General features: G+C 45.4%; 5 protein-coding genes across 6 annotated transcripts; 1 reads left to right on the plus strand and 4 right to left on the minus strand.

Annotated features, from left to right (window-relative positions):
• Nucleotides 1-4,635: 4,635 nt before the first annotated feature.
• Nucleotides 4,636-9,918, minus strand: LOC116801092 (ATP-dependent DNA helicase Q4). Its single transcript, XM_032718683.1, has 6 exons — nt 9,716-9,918; nt 6,493-9,662; nt 5,689-6,429; nt 5,451-5,626; nt 5,075-5,391; nt 4,636-5,013 (listed from the first exon to the last, which is right to left on the minus strand). Exons 1-6 carry the CDS (start codon nt 9,815-9,817, stop codon nt 4,780-4,782), a joined length of 4,740 nt encoding a protein of 1,579 aa, XP_032574574.1. The 5' UTR covers nt 9,818-9,918; the 3' UTR covers nt 4,636-4,779.
• Nucleotides 9,919-10,108: 190 nt separating this feature from the next.
• LOC6604827 (glycylpeptide N-tetradecanoyltransferase) lies at nt 10,109-12,412 on the minus strand. Its single transcript, XM_002029636.2, has 2 exons — nt 12,104-12,412; nt 10,109-11,620 (listed from the first exon to the last, which is right to left on the minus strand). The coding sequence occupies exons 1-2, from the start codon at nt 12,306-12,308 to the stop codon at nt 10,407-10,409; spliced, it is 1,419 nt and encodes a 472-aa protein (XP_002029672.1). The 5' UTR covers nt 12,309-12,412; the 3' UTR covers nt 10,109-10,406.
• A 313-nt stretch (nt 12,413-12,725) lies between these two features.
• LOC6604828 (probable G-protein coupled receptor Mth-like 7) lies at nt 12,726-13,817 on the minus strand. Its single transcript, XM_002029637.2, is given in 8 exon segments — nt 12,726-12,824; nt 12,826-12,925; nt 12,959-13,019; nt 13,022-13,155; nt 13,201-13,328; nt 13,377-13,437; nt 13,439-13,589; nt 13,592-13,817. Coding segments are annotated over 8 exon segments (960 nt in total).
• A 424-nt stretch (nt 13,818-14,241) lies between these two features.
• Nucleotides 14,242-16,675, plus strand: LOC6604829 (UDP-glucuronic acid decarboxylase 1). The gene is made up of 3 exons (XM_002029638.2): nt 14,242-15,009; nt 15,075-15,256; nt 15,541-16,675. The coding sequence occupies exons 1-3, from the start codon at nt 14,367-14,369 to the stop codon at nt 16,039-16,041; spliced, it is 1,326 nt and encodes a 441-aa protein (XP_002029674.1). The 5' UTR covers nt 14,242-14,366; the 3' UTR covers nt 16,042-16,675.
• Nucleotides 16,290-19,924, minus strand: LOC6604830 (steroid hormone receptor ERR2). Of its 2 annotated transcripts, none has more exons than XM_032718341.1 (3): nt 19,451-19,924; nt 17,791-18,343; nt 16,290-17,734 (listed from the first exon to the last, which is right to left on the minus strand). In XM_032718341.1, the coding sequence occupies exons 2-3, from the start codon at nt 18,328-18,330 to the stop codon at nt 16,823-16,825; spliced, it is 1,452 nt and encodes a 483-aa protein (XP_032574232.1). In that variant the 5' UTR covers nt 18,331-18,343; nt 19,451-19,924; the 3' UTR covers nt 16,290-16,822. The 2 variants fall into 2 exon arrangements, with proteins under 2 accessions (XP_032574232.1, XP_002029675.1); XM_002029639.2 differs by lacking the exon at nt 19,451-19,924 and adding an exon at nt 18,867-18,969.
• Nucleotides 19,925-20,093: the final 169 nt, after the last annotated feature.

Raw genomic sequence — 20,093 nt, forward strand, 5'->3', positions numbered from 1 at the left:
GCTTATTTGTGATGCCACTTGGCCAACTCCACAGCGACTCCATTTAATTGTCGCGCTTAGTGCGAAATGTTCGTTCATTAGCGTCCGATAAACGAAAGACTTAGGCAACGAACTCGATTGGCATTGATGGGATAAATTAATAACATGCTTAATTTTGACAGAAAGATAATTGAAAGATAAATTCTTTAAATCAAAGGACAAGAAACCTCTCGCTTTTTGTTAATTGACCATTTATAAATTAAACATTGTCTAGAACTTTTAATCTTACGCGGATGTTGCCCAAGAGATTCAGGCCTATTTTGCAGTCAACTCACAGCATTCAATTTCGATTTGCGAAAAATTATCATAAATTAGACTAATTAAAATAAAATGCTGCAATAAATTTCCATCGCTGCCGTTAGCAAGACACATTCATTTGCTCTAGAATTGATGCCGTCCCAGCCGCTGAGCCGAGCCGCTCACTTTCAAAAGATGTGCACGGTGGCAATCCGGTTCATTCAGTGCGCTTCAATTGCTGAGACATCGACGGAGTCTCAAGACCTGGGACCCCGAGAGGTGGCTGCTGCATTCTGGTTCACCTTCGAGAAAAGCAAGGCATTTGCAGTCGTCAGGCATTGCCAAACGTCTTTCGTGGCTTAGTTTTTGGTTTTGTGAGCGAGTTTCGGCGCTTGGATTGTGTGAGAAATTCCCTTAATCAGCGCCAGTTGCACTGCACCAGACCACTAAAAATGGGCAAGAGTTGTCCAATGGATTTCTTGAAAATATCTTATTATCATTAGGCGTTGGTAGTCGTATCTCTCCATCTCGTGCTGAAAAGCAGGTTTCGTTTCCCAATTGAATTTCGGGTGATGGGGGTGAGTAGATCGATCGTAGCAGAAGTGTTTTCCTAGCACCCACAATTAATTTCCAATGATTTCACACGCCGAGCTGGCGACCTTGACTTTTACCCATTCGAAGGTCTATTGTAGTCATCATCATCAGCGGCGGCTGTAACGCTTCTTCATCTGAAAATTGTTTAATACATGACGAAAACAATGATCGAGTAATTATGTGCCTTATAAATGTCGGCTTCCCGTCTCCGTGAATGTTGTGATATGACAGTAAACGCATTTTTCTCGTAGCTTTTCAGTTTCCATTCTTTTGTCAGCCTTAATGGGCCTAATGCGGTAATTTATTAAATTAGTTTAGAAATGTTTTTTAATGCGCCTGCGAAGAGTCATCTTTTGTGCGGAGAATTGGATTACCTTTTTGATGGCATTACATCAGGGTCAGCGGGGGCTGACCTCTAACTGATCGGGTTTTAACCACAAGTGGTTTATTGCTTGTGGCTTAAATCAATGGAACATTAAACCTGTACTCTCAATTTTTGAATTTTGGGGGGCAATCATTAATGCCTAGTGAACAGTGATTGAAAATTAACCATTTACTGCTTAGTTCTGTGCAGTTTTAAAGTCATTCAAGGGTTTTGACTTATGGGATTACATTCTAAAGGCCCAAAAAGGGTATACACAGCTATTAGGAAATAATTCCCATTTAAAGGGGGCACATCTATCAACCAACTTCATCCGAGTTAGCCAACTAGTTCAAGGCTGTGCAAGACTGCATCCTCCCGGCCAGTTCATTCATCACCTCGTTCCTCCCCAGCATCATTTGTCAATTGCAATTCTCTGCCGGTAACGAAACATCCCCCACCTTCCAACAACCAATGTAAAAATACTGGCAAACAGACCGCAAACATTTGGATAAACGCATTAAGTTCTCATTGTTCTGGTTTGGAGTTCGCTGCTCCCCGCCAAAAAAACAAAATAAAGAATAACTGAATTCTCTGCCATTGCACAAAAACAATACAGTTCGGTTTCGGGTTGTTCTCCTTTTTTATGACTTTGGACCGACTTGATTATTGTGCAAATAAAAATTCTAATGACGATTTCGGCAACAACAATGCAATTATGCAGAGCCAGAAGAGGAAGGTAATTAAAGGCAGAACAGCCGCCGAAGCGGCAGAAGTCGGAGGAATGATAATTATCGCGGCGCTGCAATCAACAATGAATATGCTAAACAGTCCAAGTTTCAAGTCGAACGGAGGAGAACATCCTATGGAGCCATTCCACATCCCACATGGCACATGCCACATCCGCCAGAAGCCGAAATACACAGAAAAATTACAAAAAAAAAAGAGAAAAAATTAAAAGAAGAGCTCCGCCATGATCTATCATCATCACCAGGCCAGTCTTTGTCTCGGATTTGCGCAACTCCACCCCTTCCTTCCTAGGCGGCACTCTCCAAACACCCAAATACCATACATCATCTAAGCCGAAAGCTAAAAGCTAAAAGCTAAAAGGTTTCACTCCACCACAAATTGTGGCAAATTGTCGATGGGTTTTGTAATCAAACCATTGAATTGTTTTGCTTAACAGAGTGCAGAATCTGCCGCATATGGGTCAAAAGCGAATTTGACTTTGTTTTGCGAAATTGTTTTGTCACTTTGCGATTGAGTTGGGTGCATTTGGCCGCAGTTAAGTTACCCAATGTTGATTGATATTTTTCCCAGTTATTTGCCAGTCATTCGATCAAGTGACTTGATTTTAATAAATTTGCTTCTCTTTATTTGCAGATGTTTGCCCAAGTGACAAATTCGCAAATTGCGATATAGGTAAATAGGTAAATTGAAACCAGGTCACAAAGAGGTTCCAATAAAAACTAATGAAAAATTAGTTAGTAATTCGTTTATTAATCACTTAGTAGCTCTTGTCCCAAAAATGAGATTTCGAAAATGAGATATAGCATAACTTAGTCATCGTCGAGAATTACAAAAAAAGGGACAAGAAAATTAAGTTGAATAAACGTTTGATGAGTGACTGCAGTCATAAATTAAAAAAAAAAACCATTTGCACTTTATGATTTTTAGGAATCCCAGACATTTCTGTCGGTTCCTCCAGTTGGCCCATCAGTTTCAGCGCTTTTCAGTTCTATTATAATTTACAACTACCATTAGTCAATCAAAAAAAAAAAAAAAAATTAGCTAGGAGAATGCCAAGAAATAGTGATTGAATTGCCATTTGATGTTGATCAAAATTATTCACCAGCAAAGTGACAAGAAATACTCAAAATTCAGCTCGCAACGAAGCGAAAAGAAGCTGAAATAGGAAAACCAATTACCACAACGTTGGCAAATGCTGTTGGAGATGATTGAAACCAATGGAAGATCCATTCAAAAACGTAAAAGAAACTGTCTAGAAGGCCAAAAGCATCTGAACCCAGCCTGATCGGATTGCAAAGTTCACAGTGGATGATGATGATGATGCCGATAGACAGCGTTTTGGGGGAAATTTCATGCAGAAAATGGCATGAGTAAAACGAGAGGAGATCACATTGCCCAGATACTAGAGTACTTATGAAGGAGCACGGCCAAATGCCAGTGGATGCATAACGAGGTGCGAACAGGGTCAGCTCTGGTAGCCTTTAGCCATAGCCGTAGCTGAACTCAATCGAACGGTTGGCCGTTTGGCCAACAGAATGTGGCCTAAAGCAGGTACGTAAATTGTCAGCAAAGTGCTAAAAAGTTCGCTAGTGAGCGAGGGGAAATAGTGTTTCGATATATGATAGCAATGTAAAGATCTTCTATGCTTCAACATAAACTCTTGTCGTTTTCAACATTTTATAATCATTATACAAAGTGCATAAAGCTAGCCCACCTCAAGTTATTTTCTTTGGAATGCCAGCAATTGCTTAATATTCAGCATACGTCATGTTGTCCGTTGCATCAGCTGGCCAGTCAAGTTGCTCGACGCTTTTAGTTTTTCCTTTATTTTGTATTATTTCCTATCTCGTTGGTTGCTTTGTGGTATTTGCCTGCTACCATTTCAATTGATTTTCGCTTTTATGCCTCGAAATTGGAGTAAAATTGGAGGCAAGGTCAGCTAGCTGCTCGATGGCATCGCTGGCCATCTGCACAATATGGATGATCATGGAGCGAGGATGATGACGTTGAGGTCTCACTCTCAGAACAAACCAGTTGTAATTGGGTCGACTTTTGTGTACTCGAGTCTCGTTTATGATTATAAACAACATCGGCACGAGAAGCCAAAGGCCTTACAAAATGGCCAAGTCATAAAAAACCTTTATCAAACGCTTCGCTGATCCGACAACTTCAATGATGTTTCTCTGTTTCCAGTTGTCTGTGCCCTGGGTTGTTGTTGGATCCCCCATTTGTTGGGTTGTTCGCTTCGCGTTCGTGTGAACTGAGGAAGGACGACCTTTGGCTAGACTCCGATTTGAAGATGACACCTTCGACCGGAGTTATCCATTTCGTGATGTTATTGGGAATGACTCAGCCGGATGTTTGTTTCTTTACGGGCCCGATCGAATTGATTTCAGCTGTTTCATTTGAAGCCGTAGCTTCAATTTGCCTCTAAACGAGCTTGGCATTTGTTTACTTTATTTTAGTGCTCTGTTGTTTTCGGCAATGAAATGATCATAAATTGTTATTGTTCCATTGGCGTGGGATTGTATGGTGCAAATATATTAGCCAGTGACACACATAGATTTGGAGAGTTTAAAAACCAAACTAAAAAATTTAAATTGCCCGTACAAATTCCTCTCTCCACTCTTAAGTACAAAAACTGTTTATATAGATATTGTAATTTATGTTTGTATTATCAGACTTATACGAATTATTGAATGGCATCACATATTTTTAAATTCATGGAGCTATTAATCAGTTAACCCTGGCATCGTATAAATAAAGAATCCTGGTGGCGGTTCACTCGAATATCACGGTCACGTACGCCTCTTGATAATAGCCATGTTGGCCAGTTGCAGGATGCGATTGAAATCCACTTTGACGTGGGCGCGCCAGAACTTGCAGCGTCCCCAGATGACAGCTGGATAATTCGGGCTCATGATGCCGTGAAAGATGCGCGCAATATTTCGTCCGCTAAATGTATTGTCCGGGTACATGTTTATTAGGGCATGAACGTCGTCTATGATGTTCTCATCCGGCACGTTACTTGGCTAATGGACAGAGGGGAAAGCAATGAAAGTAAGAATTTGAAGTGTGTTGCCAAGCAATTACCTCTATTTCCAGCTCCAGATCCTGTGGGTAGTCATTGGCAAAGTAGTTGCGCACGATAGCCTTTAGCTGCTCGCCCCGATCCTGCGGAAAATCCGCATTGCAGCACTGGCCGCAAGAGCTGTAGGCCACAGCAGCCAATCCATGGGCCACATATTGCAGCTGGATGAGCTGCGTACGCTCCTGTTTCACGGATCGGGTATAGAGAGTGTCCAGAGCGTTGTCGATCTCTGGTTCGGTAAAGTCGCCCGGCACCTTGATGCGGAATCCCAAATCATAGAAGCTCACCGTGATGGGCGATCGCTTGGGATACCCATTTACTATCGAAAGATTAATTTATAATTAAACGGATCCTTTTTTGAACGGATTACCATCTCACCTTTTACCCACTCCAGATCCTTCAGTTGGTACTTGACCACACCACTGTTCCAGCCAATTCCTGCCGCAATATCTGTGACCGAAAATTCTATGATGTTAGAGTCCTCCTTGAAAGTCTTATCCCTAATCTGCAAAGCAATAGCCATGGCCAATGGTGGACATTCCTTTGCAGCATGCCTGTGTAAGGGAAAACCAATAGCATTGAACACATACACGATACACATGTCTACAGGACTTACTTCAAGTACTTGGGCCCACCATACGAGATTACCTTAGCCATCACATATGCTGAGCTGAGCACACTGATGCACCACCGGGGATCAAGCTCCATGTAGCAGAGCAACGTGGATATGTTCTCCGCCGGGATGTCCAGCATCTCAACGGTTTTCTCCACGGAGAAGCCAATCTCGTGACCCGGACACATATGCACTCTGGGACCATCACCTTCAAGGGGAACCGGGAGGGCTGTCCTCTTGGAAGCCTCCTTGTCACAGCTACATGGCACGAAGATCTTTTGCAGCAGCTTACGGATGACATGCCGATCAATTGAGTTAGAATACACATGCCGACGCAGTTCACTCTGGTCGCCACCCTTTGCATCCAAGAAGAGGTGACAGTGGGAAGGCAGCCCGTCGCGTCCTGCTCGACCAATTTCCTGCACATAGCTCTCAAAGTTTCTTGGCATATTATAATGGATTACCGCGCGTATGTCCGGCTTATTGATGCCCATACCAAAGGCGATGGTGGCCACCACAATGCGCAGCTCATTGCTCATGAAGGCCTTCTGAACGGTTCGTCGCCTGGAAGCGGGCATTCCAGCGTGATAGGGCTCCGCCTGCCAATTCACACGTTTGCGTTTCTTTGTCTGATCCTGAGTTGGCTCCCTGCGGTCCTGCACGCACGTTCTAATAAACCCAGCGATTCGTTCACACTCATCACGACGCGTACAATAGATAATGATGGACTGGCAGGGCTCGAAGCTAGAATGATCAAAATATATTTAAGTCTTCTTCAAGTTTCAAAGTTGGTGGTTCAAGTCTTACCGTTCGCTATTGAGCAGTTGGAGCAGCGCAGCATCTCGGTTCTGATCCTTGGAGACGGACAGCACTAGATTGTCAGGCAGTGGGATGTCACTAATAACACCACGTTCTCCATCCGGTATGCCAAGGTGATTTATGATGCTAACTCGTGTTGGCAAAGTTGCCGTGGCTGTTAGCCCGAGCACTGTGCGCACACCGAGATTCTTTCTGAGCACCTTACAAATCATTAGGTAGCTGGGTCGAAAGTTGTGACTCCACTGAGACACGCAATGCGCCTCATCAATACAAGCGAATGCAATGGGCGGCAGCTGGCGAAGAATAGCACCAAATCCTGTGGCTCGTTCCCCGGCGACAACCGCCTCCGGAGAGACAAGAAGAATGTCAATCTCCCCATTGGCAATCATCTGCTGAATTTTCATACGCTGCGGCGCGGTCTGATTGGTGTGCAGGCAATGAGCTCGCAGAAAGTGCGGCACGCCGGTCACCTGATCCTCCATAAGCGACACCAATGGCGAGATGACTAACGTAATAGCTCCCACTTTACGGCTATACAAATAGGCGGGCAATTGGTAGCATAAAGACTTGCCGCTGCCCGTGCTAAGTGTAACTAGCGATGATAGTCCGGAGAGAGTGCGCATGATGGCGCGATCCTGACCTTTCCTGAAGTTGGTGTGTCCGAACATATGGAGTGCCTCCAGGACCTCTGGTGTCGTGTCTTGGACACTGCCATCCGGAAGGAGATCGTATAGGGGCTTCACACCACCGTGCTGGCTGCGATTCGAACTAGAGGCGGTGGTGTCCAGTCCAGCCTGCTTGAGGAACTCCTCCGGAATCTTGTGTCCGACGTATGTCTTAATAGGTGAAGCTGCTTTCTCTTGCGAGACCGGCTGGCTTAGAGAAGCTGCGACGGCCGCATCCAGGGCCTCGAAATCGACGTCCATTTCATCGCTAGACCAATTCGGGTCTGGATGCTGCTGTCCCTCCTCATGTCCGCTGCTTTCTTGGTCATCTTCCTCTGACTCATTCAACTCATCGCCTTGCAGGATGGCTGCATTGGCCGCCTGGGGCAGCCGTGAGATGTTGCGACTGTGTGCCACCACAGCTCCTTGACTGGCCATTTCCTGAGCCTCGGCAAGCGTGGGAAACGGCGAGGGATCCTCTTCCAGCTGTGCCGAAAGTGGCAACAAGTTGTCTCCCTTCACCTTGCACTGCTGAGCGAAATGTCCGACTCCGCCGCACTGGAAGCACGTGAGCACTCCGCCATCACAGCCACCCATATCCATGTCCGGCCCACTCAAGGCTGCCACTCGTTTCTTATGCCGCCACTGTTGCTTCTTGTACTTGCTGAAGTTCACGGACTTTTTGCCCCGCACGAATTTTTTCTTTTGAATGTTTATGGTCACAAAGTTCTCGTTTAATTTACCAGCTGCTATGCGTTCCTCCAGCTTCTTTCGTGCTGCGGCTCTCTTTTCATCCACTCGAATGTTGGATCCTTCCGACGATCCTGGGTTAGGTCCAGTGGAGAAGGTTCTAATATAGCGCTGGGCGGTAGCATCAGCTTCTTCTAGATCCTGGACATTAATGCGGGGAACAGAGGTAATATCTCCCGCCTCCAAGGCCAACACGTATTTCAGATCTTCTGGATTCAAAGGCTGGTGCTCATCCTCTTCTGGATCAGGAGCCGGATCGACAGCAATGGCTTTTTTAGAGTTCCTGGTCTTTTTCTCCGCCTTGGGTTTCTTTTCGGCCTTGACTCTGACTTTCTTTTCAGCTTTCGGTTTTGGTTCCGCTTTAGGCCTAGCGGTCTTTTGTTTTCCGGCGGCTTGCTTACGCTTTGCCTTATTATTCTTTTTAATTTCTGGTACATATGTAGCGTCCTGGTCTTCATCGGCAGAGAAATCTGGGTTCTCTCGCTCAAATGTTTCTGTTTCTGGTTCGACTATGTTGGGAATTTCAACTGGGGCGGCTACTTCCACTGCTCCTGATGCTGTTGAAACAATTTTACGACGTTTTGATAGTTGGCGATACTCCTGTGGTTCCTGCTCTTCTTCACTCTCAGCCACAACAGAGTCGGAATCCGAATCGGTTTCCTGCTCGAAAGGTCGAGGTTTATTTTTAGGAACGGCTGATTCTTTGCTGGTTGCAGAAGGTGTGTGATTAAGATGAGATGGTTTTTGGTTCATGTTAGAATTCATATCTGTTTGCAGCTCCTGTGTGATTGCCATTTGTTCGGGCTTGGCCTGCAACACTTGTTCCTCCTTAACAGTGGGTTTTAGTTTACTTAAATCAAGATTGGCCAGGCCAAAGTTTGTTTTCTTGGACGGACCACTGTTATTATTTGCTTCCGCAAAGGGCAATTCTTCCTCAAGAGTGTTTTCCTTTGTATTCCGTTGGAGCCAGCCGTCATCCACCACTGTTTTGATACTTTCCTTGCTGTGCTCATTGGCCAGCATTGGATTGTTAGCTATGGCTTGCTGCTGCTCCTTGTACTCCTGCGCTTTGCGTATGAGTATGGTCTCAAAGTCAACCAGTTCCACGTGATGATCAGTAGGAACTGAGCTAAGTGATGTGGTGGAAGTACAGGTACTGACAGAACGTGAAAGCGGCTTTCGGGGGTTCCGTTTAGCAAATCCGCGCGAAGATTGGAATAACTTGGCACTCAAGCTGGGCTTAAGACTAGCGCCCGCTTTAGGTTGCTTTCCGAGTACCGGAGTGGATTTGGAGGCCTCTACTGGCTGTGGTGGAGCTGGTGGCTTCTTACTCACATTCATGCCCCAGGCATTTTGGTTGATTGGGAGCTCCTCCACCGCCTCGAACTTGCGAATGACATGGTTTTCATCGCGATTGACCAGATTGGTGAGTACTTGACGATTGGGCAGGTCGTTGAGATTTGAGAACGAGCCCTCCGCCGATTGTGGAATTTCCTCCAGATTACCAGAGCTCTGTGGCCCCACCAGCGCAGATATATCCAGCGGTAGCTGGGGACCTTCATAAGGGCTGACGTCCTGGTCCAGCATGCTGACACCCAAATCACTGGCCTGCGACATCTCCAGAATATCGTATCCATCTTCGCTGAGAACATCGTTCAGCGTCTCTTCCAGAAAGGATGTCTTCAGCTTGTAGTACATTCTGTATGAGTCGCGAATCTCCTGACTGGCGTCCCTTATATCATACTGCAACAGGTCAACCAGTTAGCATACTTGTCATATCCGCATCCCAATCTCACCTTCGATGGAACACGGCCATTCTTCTTCTTGAAGTCCCTCTCCCACACCTTGACGCGCAACTTGTACTTTTGGTATTTCAGCTTGAACACAGAATCGTCCATGTCGGCGGCTGTCTTTAATTGTTAATATTATGAGGAAACAAACATTGGAACCAGATTTCGCCAACCAATAAACCAACACAAGTGCAGCTGTTTTCGCTTAGCGCGCGCTTTTTCACCGACCTTGCCAGACCAATGGCCATGTGGCAGAGTGGCCAGACTATCACACGCTGGGACAGTGGGCAAAAATACAGTAATCTTCTTTAAAAAAATTAAGAATATTGGAAAATAATAAAATCTTTCCATCATCTTAGGAGCAACAAAATAATTAATGTCAAGTATAGGCAATAAAGGTCCAAGTAAACGTTACATTTTTATTGATATTGCTGCGCATTTTATACAATTTGTGTTCGTTCTTGTAGTAAAAAATATCGAAGCTTGGCCGTTGCAAAATGCAATTTTCACAATGATGCTATTTAGGTGTATGCTCGCAAAGGGCTTTCCTCGCTGGAATAACTGAAGATTACAGGTAATTGCTACGTAAATAGGAGCCAAGCAAAGCAGCCGCACGGCACTTCCAGCAGGGTGAAGAAAGCGGAGAAGGGGAGCTGTGAAAGGCAGGGCGAGAATGTGAGCTTAGGTGACGAGGTGACTACATGAGTATCAGGGCAATATCCTCCGGCTGCATCGATGGACAGCGCCAATTGTAGAGGTAGTACTGCAGGTTTCCATCCCCGGCGCCGAACTTTAGCGGCGCAAAGTACTTCTTGTTCTCCATGAGGTCGAGGGCATTGTACACGTCCATCTGGACATTCCGGGCCGAGATCAGTGCATCGTTCATAAGGTCCAGCCAAGGGGTCTTTGTAGACACATTATAGAACGAATATGCGGCACGAACGGTCTTATGCACCGGATGATGCATCACGGACGATGGCAGGCAGTAGTAGCTAGTCAGATCAGTGATGTTGCCCTTTTCGTCGGCAACCACGAAGCAATCGATAATACCTTCTTTGGGCGTAAACCAATGACGAAACTCTTCCTTGCTGAACACCGGGCTCAGCTGAAAGCGCTTTAGGTAGTCCTCCAAAAGCTTGTGGGCCTTGTCCATGTCCTTCGCCGTGATCCGGCGGTAGCCCTTTGTCTTTGGCTGATCGGGCAGCTTGTACAGCTTCATTGTCCGCTGCATGGTCATGTTGCGTGCGAGATGCGAGAAACGCACGTCTACCAGCTTCTTGGGATTGAGCGATCGATGCCAATAGCGACAGGTGGCCACCGGCGTGGGCAACACAACTCCAGCTGTATAGGCCGCCTGGAATATCCCTGTCAGATTGACGCGACGCGTTATCTCCCGAATCAGGACTGGAGCTACTCGTTTGCTGCGCAACTTCTTGTGGACGCATAGGAAGTTGATGTCCACAACCTTTAGCACCTTGTCGTACGACTTCAGCTTGCTGGGAATGGCTGAGATGAAGCCAACCAGTTTGCCGGACTTCTCCACACGAACGCCAACATGCCAATCGCGTTTCCAGCCAGGTGGCTGCAGCGACCACTTGAGAAACTCGGGCTGGTAATCGAAACGGAACATGGCATCATCGTCCTCCACATAGTTCTCGTTGAGCAGCGTGTACAGCTCCTTGAGATCATTGGCGTCGTTCAGGTCTAGTGTTACCCATTTGAAGCCGCCTGGCAGAGTGTATGGCAATGCTCTAATCTCACTAATTTCCTTGTTTGGTTCAATGCATTCGTTGGTGGTCACCTGCTCGTCCAGCTTGGTGACTGGTTGTGTGGACCAAAATGCAAACTTCTTGGCCATCTGACGGGTGCTGGCCATAGCATCGGAAACGGCTTGTAGCAAGGCTTGTTTGCCTGAAAGAAACGACGATGCATTGGATAGTAGTATAATATTTTTCGATTAGTTTAAACTGGAATGACTAATCTGCCCCAAAAAAGGCTTAAGGTAACACGACAGTGGGCTAGTTTCCCATGACAGCAAATTTTCTCAATTTTGGGATTTCAATCAAGCATCGATCAATGGAATCAACAAGGTTGAAATCTTACGTTACATATAGTTTATTCATAATAAAAAAACTACTATTATCTATGTATTTTATCAAAATCAAATATGTATTTATGATTCATGAGTTCTTTATTTTTCCGTTAGGACTAATCCTTGGAGTCATTGCACAGAAAATGAAAATTGAAAGAAGGCCATTTAGGTACATTAGTACAATATCACAGCAAGTTTAAGTTAGAGAGGTTGGACTGTAGTTCCCGACAAAACCTAACCTCATTTTTTCAGCCGAAGGAGGAGCCTCTAAATGACTTTTCACTGGCGTATCGAAAACTTACTTGCATTCGCAGACACTGAAGCCTCATTCTTGGCACCATCAGGCTGCTCCGCATCCTCGTTTCCTGCTGAATTCGTCAATGCCGTGTCCTGGATATTTAAGCCGGCAACAACCTTCTCGAGCATTGCCTCCGATGCGTCGGCCACCTCCTTGGCCTTCTGCTTTAGCTCTTGACCCGAAAGGTCCTCTGCGTTCTCGTTTGGCATGTTTTGCACTTTATTTCTTTTTGAACAGTAAAGCAAATTAAAATTGCAATGAAATCGCAAAACTACAAGCAGAGCAGCTGATTTTTTTTTCGCGATACCTATCGATGTTTTTCAACAAATCGAAAGTGGCTGGATAACTTGTGTTACCAGAGGCTGGCGAGTTGAAAAGCTTGCGGCGGGGACCGCTTGGCAGTTTAAAGTACGTTGTTTTCTAAACTATATTTAATTATTATGAGGGTCTTTTATTGTTTAAAACTTTTTAGTCCAAAAGAACTTGTATATATTCTGCTAATGAGAAGCATTCCATTTTATTGGGACAACTTTTACTTGTTCTGTAAGAAGTTCTATGAAGAAGTTCCTACGAAAAAAGGAAATCAATTATTAGAATTATATATATTCGGTCCAGTAGAAACAAGCCTAAGAATCCATCAGTAGAGTCCATGTGCTGCGCTTCAGGACGAGCAGAACGAAAATGACAATTCCAAACGCGCTGTGAAAATACTCGGATATTATCCCGGACCCATTTCCAGAAGATGTAGAATCGTGCAGAAAACGGAATGACATTAAATATCCAAGTAAGGCCCATCACGATGGAGAGGCGCAGGAACTGTAGGTAACTGTGTGGATAAGGTGGCAAGGACATGACTCACGTCTGGCTGTCGAAGTTGATGCAACCAATCCTTCCCTCCTCCTCATTTGTGAACTTCTTTTTTTCCCCTTCACTTTCCAAATGTAAATGGCTGTCAGGGTGAACATGGTGACATTGAAAGTACTAAGGACCAGCGACGGTCCACTTATATAGATCCAGATGGATGGGTGGGTGCCAATCTGATATGGAAGAGCAGTACTTTACCTTGGTAAGGATTTGAAAGCTGTCGCTTTGAAAGTTTACCTTTGACCGAGAATCGAATTTCGTATTATCCACATGGACTTTGGAAAATCCGAATTAAAGTTGTGCCGGTACAAACAGTAGTCCTGTTTTTCCATGAAACGGTCAACGGTAACCCAAAATTTTCCATCCTGAAACCAAACTATAAGTCCAAATTTATTGAAGTTTTGAATGCTAACCTGTTCTAAGAAATAGTTGAAGTCGCTGATGAAAATCATTTCATCACAATCCCAGAACTCTGATAATAGCCATATCGGTGAGTGGTACTCGTTCCTCTCCGTCCATGGATGTGAGGTATATATAGGGTTCGAACCGAGCGAGCTCCTCTTTAAGACCATCCTCGCATTTTCCGTTGGGCAAAAAGTTCTTGGCTGGGATTCGAATACGAATAAATGCCTTTTAATCGGCCTAATCGATCCGTCCCCAAACTCCCTGAATTCGTAGTATCCAGTTAAGCTGGCAGGAATTAGGATATCATCATATAAATACGAATCGTTTTGTCTTTCAATGTTTGAGATATCGACCGTGTTGAAGTAGTTGCAGCCGGGAATATCTGCCTTTGAATTGTCCGCAAAAATTAAAAGCAGAATTGTACAGAAAATCTCCGAAGGAAGCTTCATGCTGAGCACTACAACTCTTGGCACTAAGAACTTTGCTCGACTGGCGATCGATGCTCACCATTGGCAGTTTAAAGAGCCTTAAATAGCCGGTTGGCAAACACTTTCTAAGGAAATTAGTCCCTGATGACCAGCCTAAAAAAGCCCTCAAACACATTTAGTTTTGAAACTAATTTTTTGGCAATTACCGACTTTTTATCGTTAAAAAGAAAGACGAAAGAATATTCGTCTCCGGGGAAAATCACCAACAAAAATGTTTAATGCATTATTATATTCGGATAGAAAGAAATTCAATTATTTTGTAATCCAAATTCAAAATGTTCGCCTGTTGATGCCATTGGTGTAGATTTTAAAATTAGGCGGCAGCTTTTCCCTTGCGTTAGACTATTATTCCATTTAGAGATTCCGTTTGAGCCACCTGGCCACTCTGACACCTCCTGATAACGCAATTGTATTGTTTATATAGTTTCCAAAGCCGAACGAGAATGCAATGTGGCGATATCAGTTGCTGATAAGCACTGGAACCCCGCAGCACACAACCCACAAACGACGATGACTGCCACCAAGAAGCGCCTGAAGATCGTAGCAGCCATCTCGCTGCTCCTCCTGCTCCTGGTCTACCTTTACCGAATGGCCAGCGTCTGCATAAGCGGAAAGGCCGCCCTTTCCGTTACCGGCGGCGAGGAGGTTCAGGCCAAATGGCCGCCCACGGAGAGTCCGCTGCAAAGGAGCCTACAGATGGCGTACGAGGAGCAGAGCTCTCTTATTCGAGAACAAAAGGCCGAACTCCAGCGCACAAGGGAGCATTTGGCCAGATTGGAGGAACAAGTTCGTAGCCTCCAGACCAGCACACCGCGCAAGTATCCGAAGGTTAAATACCTGAACTATAAGAATCGCAAACGCATACTAATTACCGGAGGAGCTGGCTTCGTGGGCTCCCACTTGGTCGACGATCTGATGGTCCAGGGGCACGAGGTCATAGTGGTGGACAATTTCTTTACGGGACGCAAGCGAAATGTCGAGCACTGGCTGGGGCACGAGAACTTCGAGCTCATCCACCACGACATAGTGAATCCGCTTTTCATCGAGATCGATGAGATCTACCACTTGGCATCGCCAGCCTCGCCACCGCACTACATGTACAATCCGGTGAAGACCATCAAGACCAACACCATGGGCACCATCAATGTACTGGGTAAGTATTTATAATCTCAATCAAAGAATATAAGGAACGAATAACGAATATATCTTTTTTGAAAGGTCTGGCCAAGCGCGTGATGGCCAAGGTTTTAATAGCCAGCACTTCCGAAGTGTACGGCGATCCCACGGTGCATCCTCAGCCGGAAACCTACTGGGGCCATGTAAACCCTATTGGACCGAGGGCCTGTTATGACGAGGGAAAGCGTGTCTCCGAGACGCTGAGCTATGCGTATGCCAAGCAGGTAATACCGTTAACAATATATAAACATTTTTGGAGAGCCACATTCCTAAGCCAGATCGAAAAAAAAACATTAAACTAGCTGAGATCCAGAAATGATTTTTCCTGTTTCGATAGCTAAATGAGCATTAAATGATCTCAATTGGAATGCCATTAATTGATGTTCCGCTCGGTTGGCTGACGCGAGATAAGATTTCCAAGCACGAGCTCTGACCACCATATTTTTTGATCTTGGCCAGCTATCAGGCAGTCAAATTAATTGCTCTCTAAATGTATCTATATCAACAGGAGAAGGTGCAAGTGCGAGTGGCGCGCATCTTTAACACTTATGGACCCAGGATGCATATGAACGATGGACGAGTAGTGTCGAACTTTATACTTCAGGCGCTGAGGAATGAAACCATTACGGTGTATGGAAATGGCAAACAAACTCGCTCCTTTCAGTATGTTTCGGATCTGGTGGACGGAATGATAGCCCTAATGGCATCAAACTACACACAACCGGTGAATTTAGGCAATCCCGTGGAGCAGACAATCGGCGAATTTGCGGAGATCATCAAGCAACTGGTCGGCGGACCCAGTGTGATAAAGCAATCGAAGGCGATGGAAGATGATCCGCAGCGCAGAAAACCGGACATAACTCGAGCCCGCAAGTTGCTCCACTGGGAGCCAAAGGTTCCCCTAGAGACTGGACTCCAGCGGACCATCTCCTACTTCCGCAACGAATTGGCGCGTAGCGACCGCTTTCAGGAAAGCTCCAACAAGTACTTTGATACACATACACCGTAGCATTAATTGGGTCTAGCTCTAATTGGTGATGATGGAACGTCTCTAGTCTGCAAATGTAAATATGACCATCGTTAGCACTAATTGTAAGCCCTTAGGACCGCAGAATACCTTTGTCATGGTTCATTTTTTGAAGTTTTGCGATATATCAGCCTATGTACGGATTAGGGAATAGTGATGTATAACTGCGATCAAATGCACTGAATTCTCGAAAACTAATTTGAATTTGAAAGAATACAGAAGTTAAGGAGTATGGAAACATCGGATACAAAATGTTTATTATTTACGGACGCACAGTGCTATTCTTTTGACCGCATGTGTACCACATATACACAGAATCACTGGGTTACATGACATTTAGAAACAGTATAATCCATTGTATTATAACTTCAATCGTATTTCAAAAGAGCCCACAAATTCCCAACCCAAATTTCATCAGAAGGTTGCGGCATATACATACATACATCAGAACTAGTGAGAATTGAACAAATTAATAAAGATCTGTGACTCACAAATTTAGACACATAACACCTATCTGCGCCAGTGTAAGCACACCCCGATTCTAGAAGATAAGTAGGATTTTCCAGTTGCTGTAGTTGGTAGACCATTAAAAAAGAGATTTTTTTCTGCGAACTAATCTTACCCGACAATTATTTTACTATTTATATACATGGCTTATCCTACGCTTAATCTACTCTAGTATACATCCATATATACCTAAGACTATATTTGCACCTTTGCTTATCAGTTAGATCAACTAGATTGGGCGCCCGAATAATCGTTTTCACCTGGCCAGCGGCTCGAGCATCTCGAGGAACAGTTTCTTCATGGTAATGACTTCATCGCGTGCGATTCCACGCCAAAATCTTCGCAGGATATCATCCGCCTGCCGCAGCGAAGGCAGCAGGAGCAGCAATTGTTGCTGATGCGACACGGCCGACGAATGACGGAGCAAGTAGACCACATCGTTTAGAGAATTGAGAATCGTATCACGAAATGCGCGCAGGGAACTCTGATCATCCAGCAGAATGTCGCAGTTGGCCAGCAGGAGCGCCTTTAGCAAGTAGTACTCCTCCCTCCGGGGCGATATTCTTTCCATGCGCTGTGCAATCTGGACGCAGTGGTAGTAGAACTCCGTGTAACCGCACTCCTTGGCCAAATGCTCATCCATCCAGACATCCGTGGCGAAGCAGAGCTTGCCATTGAACGGAAGTGAGCGGAAGGTCAGCTGGAGCGTTAGGATCTCTGCCCAAGACACCTGGAGCAGCTTCATCTGGTCGTTAAGTGGCAGATCTATAAAGCCAGGTATCTGCTTGGCCCAGCCAATAACGCTGACCAGTTCCTTGTCGTAAATATCACTAAGGACGCTTAGTATCTCATTGGGATCATTGTTATTGTTGTTTTGGAAAATGCAAGTCCCATTGGGCGTAACTCCAACGCTGGACTCCAGTTTTATGCTGCCCGAGGAGGATGAGGCCTCATCATTAGTTATGCTAGTCGTGTGCACTTGCGGTGGCGGCGTTTGGACGCTCAAGGCATCCGGCTCATAGGAATTAAGCACCTCAAGGATCTTGACATCGCACAGCGAGGTGGTGTTGGATTGGTAGAGCAGCTGCATAGTCTGGTAAGAGTTTGATACAGGATTCCTTCGGTACTTTTGCCGTCCTCCACGAACTCGATCCAAACGCACACCCTCCTGAAAAGTCAAAGCAATTAGAGTTTAGGAACTTCAACTCTGGACTATGAAATTACCTTGAGCATGCCCATTAGTAGACATTTCTGGAAGCGACACGCTTGGCAGGCCTTGCGTCTCCGCTTGTTAATCTCACACTCGTTGTTCGCCGGACACGTGTACTCGATGTTGCCTTGGATGGTGCGTTTAAAGAACGCTTTGCAAGCCTCACAGCTCGCCACACCATAGTGGAATCCACTGGCCACATCGCCACAAACCAAACACAATCGACGAAGCTCGTCCCTGACGGATCCCGATCCAGTTCCGGCACTCGCATTGTTCGCATTTACACCACTCGTACCACCACCTCCGCCATTGCCGCCACTTGTACCACTTCCCTTCAAACTATCGCCATCATTGCTTAAGGATACATTGTGCAAATCGCAGGAAAGTGAGGTCGTCGAGCTGCAGAGCTGCCTTTCCGGCGAAACCGAGGGCGAGGATTTCAGGCCGTTTGTGCCACTCTGCGTGGCCGTTGACTTGGAGCTGGGACTGAAGCAGGAGGCCGATGGAGTGTCCACCTCCTGTTTGATGTGCAAGATGCTGACGCCGTCGGACATGTTCGTGCCTTGGCTGGGCGAGAAAAAAAAGAGTTGCGGATAAGATAAGCAATATGTTTCAACAAGTTAAAGCCTTTGATTTGAACTTCAAAAGGTGATTGATTAGATAGAGGATTCGAGATACAAGGCTAAGAATAAACGATATTGTACCATATGAGGATAAACCCAAAATGCGGCGAGGAATGAACAACTAAAGCGTTGAAATGTGGGAAAAACGTTCAATTTCGCCAAATCACCACGATAAAGATCGCTTTAGTTTAATGTCAAATAGAACGCGCTGCACAGTGGTAAACATTGAACCTAAAATCGGGTACTTCACAATGCCAACGCTGTTATCTGTACTTATGAATGAGTAGTCCCAGAGGAGCCCACAGTGCTGGGCCAGTCGCATGAAACCTGTTCACGGAATTCTTAATGAATGCAAAATGTAATTGTAATTAAGCCGCGCAAAAACCATAACAAACGGCGGTCCGCCCAGTGCAATTCGAATGCGATCCCCGATCCACAAGTGAACGTATGCAAACTCTATAGCTTACCCTTCTCCCGCGTAGAACTTCATCGGTGGTCGTGGAAAAGTACGGGACAGAAATGAACTAAAAACCGAACCGCGCGCCGTGAGTGCGATAACAGCACTGTGCGTGGAGTACCTTCCAGCTGAAGGTACTACAAATCACGACGCACAGTGCTGACATTGATAGGCAAAAGCGAAGTAAATTAAAATCGGAAAGGGACAGTGGTGGAAGCGAAGCTTAAATACCCTACCAATAGGCAACCAATTGGAATGCCAGCACTCTGACCTCATTATCAGCTACTAGTCATATACAATATACATAATCTGTCTGTCTGGAAATGGTCAAATATCCTTACTATCGTATAGTTCCTACAACTCGTGGGTTGCTGCACCCAGACAACTCTGTGGCAGGGAATAAAACGCGCGCTGGCAAATACAATGGGGGGCAGTAGTGGTGTAGTAAGTAGACGGCAGACGACATCGGCCAGGTTGCAGATGAAAGATAAGCAGCACTAAGCACTCTGCTCTTATCAGCCCGAGGGAAGCCAAAGCCAGGAGATTGTGATTGCGGCCCAAGGTGGGCCTGTCCGCCTCTGTTTACATACTTACATAAAATCGTTCTGAGGATATTTTGTGTAATCAGCTCCACTGTAACAACGTCAATACATATCGGCCTCCTCGACCGTTTGCATGTAGTACTTGTTTTGGTCCGAGTTGAGCACCTTCTTGTTATTGCTTCTGTATTCGTTTCTCTGCATTTTTTGATGCTCGAGTTTTTATTATTTATTCACTGGTCATTTTTGCTGGGCATCGTGGCTTTTGGCGACCATCGGGGATTCAGTTGCACTTTCTATGAGAATGCAGACAGCATCTGCATCGATTTTGTGCGTCTGGTTGGGATTTGGATTTGGCACTCGGGCAAGGCACGAAACGTCACTGTGCGCGGATACGAGTCACATTGTTTGGGGGCTCTTTAGTGTGAGCATGCTGTTCTCGCTGGTTTTCGCGCAGATATTTGCATATTGGATTGAAATGTAATTTTATTTTCTTTTTTGGTGAACCAGACCTGACCAGGGCTGGCAAGCACTGAACACCTTCGGGGAGCCAGGGATGCTGCTGGCTCGTGCTCACGACTTGGTGGTTCACTTTTCGGAACTATAACACTGCCAAAATTAATTTACAGACTTATTTATTTTTTCAAATAAAAATTACAATAATTTATATACTCATTTACATAATGTTGTACTCTAAA

Source organism: Drosophila sechellia, chromosome 3L (genome assembly GCF_004382195.2).
Source record: "Drosophila sechellia strain sech25 chromosome 3L, ASM438219v1, whole genome shotgun sequence".
Taxonomy (NCBI): Eukaryota; Metazoa; Arthropoda; class Insecta; order Diptera; family Drosophilidae; genus Drosophila; species Drosophila sechellia.